Source organism: Vidua chalybeata, chromosome Z (genome assembly GCF_026979565.1).
Source record: "Vidua chalybeata isolate OUT-0048 chromosome Z, bVidCha1 merged haplotype, whole genome shotgun sequence".
NCBI lineage: Eukaryota > Metazoa > Chordata > Aves > Passeriformes > Viduidae > Vidua > Vidua chalybeata.
Window position 1 is genome coordinate 49,878,544 of NC_071570.1, and position 8,294 is coordinate 49,886,837.

The window sequence follows — 8,294 nt, forward strand, 5'->3', positions numbered from 1 at the left end:
CATTGAGGCCTGTCTCCTATGGAAAAGACCCCATGCTGGAGCAGGGGAAGAGTATGAGTGACAGAGGCAATGTGATAAACTGACCACAGCTCCCATTTCCCAAAACCCTGCACTGCCATAGAGGAAAGGGAGAAAAGATGCAGGAAAAAGGGAGAGGCTGGGGCAATTGTTTTACAATTTGAGTTTTTTTTTTTTTTTTTCTCACAATCTTACTCTGATTTATTTGGTAATAAACTAAATTAATTTCCCTTGGCTAAGTCTGTTTTACTTGTGAGAGTAACTGTTGAATGTTCTCCACCTGCTTTATCTGATGTGTGAACCATTTTTTATATTTTTTTTCTACCCTGTCCTATTTAAGTGGGTGGTGATAGAACAGATTCAAAGGGCACCAAGTGTCCCGTCAGGGTCAACCCAACCAACACTTTACAAACAGGTAGTTCACCTGGTTATCAGGATTACTTGGTAGCATTTAAGTTAGTAATCAGTACAAGTCTGTTTTTGTCATGTAACATTTAATCCTAGAATATTTATTGAATGCTTTTGCCAAGGGGTTCTTAGAATGTAAATTATTAAATGACCATCAGGCAAAATTGTCATATCTGGTATGATCCACTGGGGTGTTTTCTTTCTCTGAAAAGCTGAAAAAGGGGATAGGAAAGGTGAAATCGAAACTACCAAGTCAGAGCATCAAGTAATGATAATGCAGCTAATGACAGCAAAGATCTTGTGACTCTCATTTTTTCTGAGTAAAGCTATGTCCCATACAATACTGGAGCATCATATGGGACATGGAAAGGACCATGGTCAAGTGCAGTCTTGTTTTCAGCTCTAAAGGCTTCAAAATTATTCTGAGGGAGAGGGAGAAGTGAAAAAATATGTAATACATGCATGATTTGGCACATTCCTATACATGATATTTAAAATTGCACTGCATTCTCGGATAGCATTGTTTTTTTTGGTTTTTTTTATTTTCTTTTAATTATAGTTTTTTAATTTAAAAGCTACAGGGCACTGTACATTATTTTAAAGCAATTTTGGGAAGATTCAAAGCTTCAGAACTTTGAAAAAACTGATTTGCATTTCAAAGTAGTAGCGGCTGTTTTGTGTGAGATCACACAGAACTATTAACTAATAACTTTAATGAGCTTTCATAATTGCATAGCTGAACTTTGAATAGAGTCCTCTTTTGAAAAAGAGTATCAGCCAACAGTAACTTAACTCTTGACTTTGGACTTAAAGAACAGAGCCAGAGAAAGACAAAAAGAAGGTAATTAGTTTATTTTTATTTTTTAATAAAGAAGTCCTTCATATATATTGTCAAAGCATGACAAATACCCCAGAAAGCTCAGGAAAACAATTTTACACATTGTCATTCACATTCAAATATAGACAAACTCTTAGTTCATAATCATTTATCTTTTTTGAATTTTCATCTAACAAGAGACAATTTCAGAGGACTACTGTGTAGTGCAAGGCACAGTACAATCACAGATCAGTAAGACTGTACTTCTACCTTACATTTCTGTGTATATTTATGTGTGTGTGCGTGTGTGTATGTACATAGTTGCATGCATACACCTTACCTTCTTGTATGTATCAAAATGAAGAGAGAGAAGCAAAAAAGGACAGCGTTGCAGATGTTTAGAAGGAATACCTACACTGGCAAAGATAATGTAGTACTGGTTGTTTAAGCAGGAATGATAGGAATCATATTGAACACTGACACTAACAATTCAGCCCTGTCCCAGTGAAGTTGCCAATTAATTAAAATCTCAAAAGTATAAAGAAATGCAGAAAATAATTTTTTTGCTTCAAGAAATCATCTTGTAATGAGGAATATCTTTTAATGGCATAATTTTTCTCCTATTAAAGTAGCATTGTTGATTAACATATGAATACTAATAAATAATTGTGCTCACACTGACATGGAATGTACTTTACAGGTGAAACTGTATCCTTTCAAAATGTTCTTAGACTGGAGGAGCTAGGTAGGCCTAGCTAGAGATGTTATTGGACATGTCCTGAAAATAAAACTTTACATTCACTAAATTCAAATGGAACTATATGAAATAGATCATCAAAATCACTCTAGGCTTCCCCCAAAATTCACCTTGTCCCACACATTTCACTTGCTAGACCTTTTAACCCTAGCTGGAGATAAGTTTACATTTTTTGCATAATGAAGATGAAGTCATTTTTCTATAAAGCAGTTCAAAGTGAAGGATATAGTCACAGATTTGGTTAGCAGAAAGAATGGTAGTATCATCTGGCTCAATGTAAATTGTAATAATAAATATAATTTATACTTTTTCTAACCTGTACTTACCGATCCATCTAATCTTTGTTTTTCTGACTTGATATTTAATATAATTTATTATTTGTCCTTATTGATATGTATCCACTCCAGATTATATCTCAATCCTGACTCTTGCTTCCTTTCAAGTGTGTACACACACATGCACACAGCCTTACAGATAAATATATATCTCATTATCTGTGCACATACCTTTGCAGAAGACTACTGTTAATTTTTGAATTGCTTTTTCTATATTCCGGCCGCAGTCAAAAAAGCCTTTTATCATCTTTTATACTGTCTACTTTGTACAGAAATTTTAGTTACCAGGTGGATTGGATAGCTGCAAAAAGTGTTTCAAATTTTCACTACCTGAACCAAACACTCCAGGAGTGCTCATCTTCCACTGAACCTGTTTACTTTGTGTTTCATACATTATTAGATGGATTCGGTAGGAAATTAAATCCCTGTGTAGTAGAAGTATCACTATGAAAGCACTAACCTCACAGAGCTCTGAAAGTAATGATCAGAGCACCCAGAAGCCTCTCTGATCTAAATTCATTGAAAACACCTAACTCAGAGTCCCCTATTGGTTTCCAGTTTTTAGTTAGTGCTTAATGAAGTGAAGTTTATCTCCAAAAACCTTTGTCACAGCTGGACATAACTAGCAATAGTTACTTGCAAGACTACAATTTAAGGGGAAAACTAAATCTCAGTAGGTTGTCCTTCTAGAACAAAGTGGAAATGTGCTTTTATAGGCAATGTAATACAAAGTAATTTTTATCCAGTTTCCAGTCTATATGTCAAAACCAGCGCACAATGTACTTCACATTAATAGTCTCTACATAGAAGTGTAAAAATGGAAATACAAAGCCACATCAGTCAAGAGTGAAATACTTCCACAAAGTTGTGAGAGGAGTAATATATGCATCATTCATGTCTGGTCAGTCAAAGAACACAATTTATACAGAGCTCCAAGATAAATGCTTTTTCACTCAGTTTAGTTTTTACCATTCAGAGCACAACAGCTGTTTATTTCTCAGTCCAGTTACAATAATAAAAATGCATACAATCCAAACCTCATAGTTCCTGTTTAGAAATTTTTTTAGATGCAATAAGATCAACAGCTCCAAATATCTGCTTTTTTTCTTGCATCTTGAATCTCCCCTGTTCTGATCTTCCACAGTCTGAGTCCAACTCTTTTCCATCAGGAAGGATGATTTGGTGAGTAATCACAGTCCAAGTTGTGTACCAGCAGAGTGCAGTGTTCCTGTAGCAGAGTTACTGGTGGGACTTTCTTTTTCGTCAGTCTATGATTTACACAAGACTATTTTGATGTGCTTCAAGCAGATTATTTGCTCTAACAGCTGTCTGCTTCATCAATTTAGTTATACCATATTTGTTTAAATGTCTCTATCCTCTGTGTTTGGAAGGATTTCTTTTACGTTACAATCCATGTGACACCACATAGACAAAAAAAAAAAATTACTCAAATGCAATTTGCAAATTTCTTACATAATAACCGGATGATCCTCAAAGCCCAAAGACGCAGATAAGTTGCTGGATTCTTGTCTATTGGGAATTTTTGTCTGTCTCCAATTATATATTGGAGCAGATGGGCCATAGTCATCTGTGCAGACGCAAGAGGTAGTTACTGGTGGGAGTTATGTAAGTATTTTTACAAGTACAATTAAAATGAAGACCAAATTAAACAATGCAGAAAAGGCATCACAAGCTTGAGGCTTATTACAAGGCTTATTAATATTATGAAGTGTGTATCCCAGCACTATACCTTAGCCTCATCTAGTTGGCTGTACCACAGGAGTTAATGCACTTCTATGGTCCTTGCCTGCCGTTTGCTTTACTATGAACATCTCAAACACACCTTCCTTTGATGAACACCTATATCTTTTTCTTCTTCTTCTTTTGAAATGGGTTATTGTTTGTTTTCATTTAGTAGCTTCTATGTAGACTTAGAAAAATCTCTTGCCTTTGGTGACTACACCTGAAAAGTGCATCATTTGGAAAAGAGTAGCTAATTTAGTACAAGTTATCTTGTCCTCTTCTATCCTTATTTTTAACCTGAAGGTGGGAATGAATAAATCCTTTACAAACTGTGATTTTCATTAAATGTGTGGTGCTTCTTTGGACACTGCACTGCTTAAACACAGACAGCTCATCTTTGTTTTTGTTTTCCTAAAACTAGATTTTATGTCTTGGAAGCAAAAAGATGTATTCTGTAAACGCTTCTCAGATCTTGGGTTCTAAAGAGTCACACAAAATATCTCTGTGCATTAAAGAAACAATCAATTTTACCTATTACAAATTCTAATTAGAGATGCACCAGTTTTTCCTTACTCATCTGAGCCATTGTGTATATGTATGCATGAACAAACTTCATCTCTTTATAGCTGTACTATATGCAATAAATGATAAAAGGAATCTTTTCATTGTCAAGAAGCTCCTTTTGTTGATTATAATGCATCATTAAGGTTTGCCTTAAAACACTAATGGGAGGCAAAAGCTTAGTTTCATATCACCTCACAGAAATCCAATGTTGCAAATTTATTGCAAAGGCTATTGGCCCTTTTTGCATAGTGTATGGTATTTATCTCTGGGTTAATCATAGCGCTGTCTTGAGGAAACCTACTGAGATTGAGAAAAGACTGAAATGTCTTTTACTGTTTGCAGTAGGAAAAGCTGTTTTGTCTTCACCAACATCTGGAGGAAAATGCTGGATGAACGAATACTTTGACTAGCCCTATGATACTGAAGTAAAATATGCTTTTATGTAGGTCATGACATTCAAAATGTCATGGTTTTATCAATTTGTTCAATATGAAAACACATGCATTTTCTTTGCAATGGTACTGTTCTTTTTCTGCAGACTTAACTTCTCCCCTTTCCCATCCTCACCCCACAGGCCCGTGACGGAGGGTTAGCCCAGATCAGTGGAGTCATGCGTCACACAGCTCTATCATTCTGGCCGCTGTTCCTGGGTCTGGCTGTGCTGCTTGTCTTCACAAGCCCCACTGCAAGCTGCCCAGCCCGCTGTGAATGCTCAGCACAGAACAAGTCTGTCAGCTGTCACCGAAGACGTCTGATGTCCATCCCAGAAGGCATTCCCATTGAGACCAAAATCTTGGACCTCAGCAAGAACCGACTGAAAAGTGTTAACTCTGAGGAATTCACATCATACCCGTTGCTGGAGGAGATTGATCTCAGCGACAACATTGTCTCCAATGTGGAGCCTGGAGCTTTTAACAATCTCTTCAACTTGCGCTCCTTGAGGCTGAAAGGAAACCGTCTGAAGCTGGTCCCCCTTGGGGTGTTCACTGGGTTGTCAAACTTAACAAAGCTTGATATAAGTGAAAACAAGATTGTAATTTTGCTGGACTACATGTTTCAAGATCTGCATAACCTAAAATCCCTGGAGGTTGGGGACAATGATTTGGTGTATATATCACACAGGGCCTTCAGTGGGCTGCTTAGCCTGGAGCAGCTCACCCTGGAGAGATGCAACCTCACAGCTGTACCAACAGAAGCTCTTTCTCACCTGCACAACCTCATCAGCCTGCATTTGAAACAGCTCAACATTAATGCTTTGCCAGCATACGCCTTTAAAAGACTGTTTCGCCTGAAAGACCTGCAGATAGAGGCCTGGCCCCTCCTGGACATGCTGCCTGCCAACAGTCTGTATGGTCTCAACCTGACTTCTCTCTCCATCACAAACACCAACCTGTCTGCAGTACCTTACTCTGCTCTTAAACATTTGGTTTACCTGATATATCTCAACCTCTCTTACAACCCCATCAGCACCATCGAGGCAGGAATGCTGTCGGATTTAGTGCGCCTGCAGGAGCTCCACATGGTGGGGGCACAGCTGCGCACCATTGAACCACATGCTTTCCAAGGGCTCCGATTCTTACGCGTGCTTAACGTGTCCCAAAACCTGTTAGAAACCTTAGAAGAGAATGTATTCCATTCCTCCAAAAGCATTGAGGTCCTCTGCATTAACAACAATCCTCTGGCCTGTGACTGTCGTCTTCTTTGGATTTTGCAGCGGCAGCCCACCTTGCAGTTTGGTGGCGAGCCACCAATGTGCGCTGGCCCAGACCGTGTCAGAGAGAGGTCATTCAGAGACTTTCACAGCACAGCTCTCTCCTTTTATTTCACCTGTAAGAAACCCAAGATACAAGACAAGAAGTTGCAGTACCTGGTAGTGGAGGAAGGACAGACCGTGCAACTGATGTGCAATGCTGACGGGGACCCACAGCCAACCATTTCCTGGGTTACCCCACGCCGGAGGCTGATCACCACTAAATCAAATGGTAGAGCCACTGTGCTGGGAGATGGCACCCTGGAGATCCGATTTGCCCAAGACCAGGACACTGGGATCTATTACTGTATTGCAAGTAACGCAGCTGGGAATGATACCTACTCGGCCTCCCTGACAGTAAAGGGGTTTACTTCAGACCGTTTCCTTTATGCCAACAGGACCCCTATGTATATGACAGACTCCAACGACACAAGTTCTAATGGAACAAATGCAAACAGCTACTCTCTGGACCTCAAGACAATATTGGTGTCCACAGCTATGGGCTGTTTCACGTTCCTTGGAGTGGTTTTATTTTGTTTCCTTCTTCTTTTTGTGTGGAGCCGAGGGAAAGGCAAACACAAAACCAGCATTGACCTTGAATATGTCCCTCGCAAAAACAATGGTGCTGTGGTTGAAGGGGAGGTTTCTGGACCACGAAGGTTCAATATGAAAATGATTTGATAGTATTCTGCTAGCAGTGCTTTTTCTGTGGCATTAAAACCAATTAAAACAGCCTGGCATGTGGAATTGCTAGGCAGAAGCAGCTTAATGCAGCTGTAAGTGTATCAAAAGGTTATATGAAAATGGAAAGACTATTTATGGTTATACAACAGAGCCTCCAGACCTTGAGGCAGATGTGTCAGGGCCTTTCATAGAACTGGGAAATTGTACTAACTGTTTGCATTGCAAATATTGGCATTCTGGGGATATCAGCAATGAACCACTGGCTCATGCTCATGGACAATTGTTCAACATTTTCTACTGCTACAAAAGGAAAAATTTAAAAAACCCTACAGTGTAGGATTTACATACTTAAAGAAAAAGACACATTTGTCTAAACCACACTGTACAATGAAATTTATATCCATCTATCTCATTTGGTAAAACTTTGCATCCTCCCTTCTAGTTGGTTCAACACAACAAAAAAAATTGGTAGCTTTTTTTTTTTTAAATCTACATCTATACTCTGTACATTTTGAAGCAATACAAATGAGAGGTTGTACTTTTACATATCCACCAATACTGACCCAAGTGTGATGTCACCCATCTTTTAAATACCACAAAAACCCAAATTAGTTCCTCGTAGTTACTAATTAGAAATAAGATATTTTTCTCCTCATGTAGAAGGCCAGAGCTGAATAGTTGAGAGCAAAACCGCTCAACTCTGTCATCTACTCTTCATATAAATATAAGGCATGTGCCTAGTTTTGATACAGAACGGAATATTTTTTATATCTGTGATATCACACTGGACCAGTTTACTGTAATACAGCCCTGGTTCTCACACAGGGAAGGCAACCCACTAGTCAATGCTGGCATGGAGGAGTTGAGTTCTACCTTGAAGAGAAAGAATCAGTTTTGTTAGCCCTTATATTAATTTCAAAGCTATTGTTAAAATGTTAATGTGTACTGGGCTAAATAAAGAGCATAACACATTCTGCAGACTCCTTGCGAAATATGGTCATCTTACTCTTTATACAAACATACAAACACTGTTACTAGGAATGAACTCTCTCCAATGCCAAGTAAACTACAGTTGTTCATGAATAATATGGGGATTTATAACACTAAAATAATGTTTTAAACATGATAGCCTCAAAAAGGCTGACATACTGCCAGATATAATGAACCTCTAGCCACTGTCATTCTCATCTTGTATATTTGTAGATAACACAAAGACGC

General features: G+C 38.4%; 1 protein-coding gene across 1 annotated transcript; it reads left to right on the top strand.

Moving 5' to 3' along the window:
* Window positions 1-5,219: 5,219 nt before the first annotated feature.
* LINGO2 (leucine rich repeat and Ig domain containing 2) lies at window positions 5,220-8,030 on the top strand. Its single transcript, XM_053931996.1, has one exon. It carries the CDS (start codon window positions 5,253-5,255, stop codon window positions 7,071-7,073), a length of 1,821 nt encoding a protein of 606 aa, XP_053787971.1. The 5' UTR covers window positions 5,220-5,252; the 3' UTR covers window positions 7,074-8,030.
* Window positions 8,031-8,294: the final 264 nt, after the last annotated feature.

Bases quoted from the DNA above. Each gene is read 5' to 3' on its own strand.
- LINGO2 (XM_053931996.1), top strand. From the start codon at position 5,253: ATGCGTCACACAGCTCTATCATTCTGGCCGCTGTTCCTGGGTCTGGCT.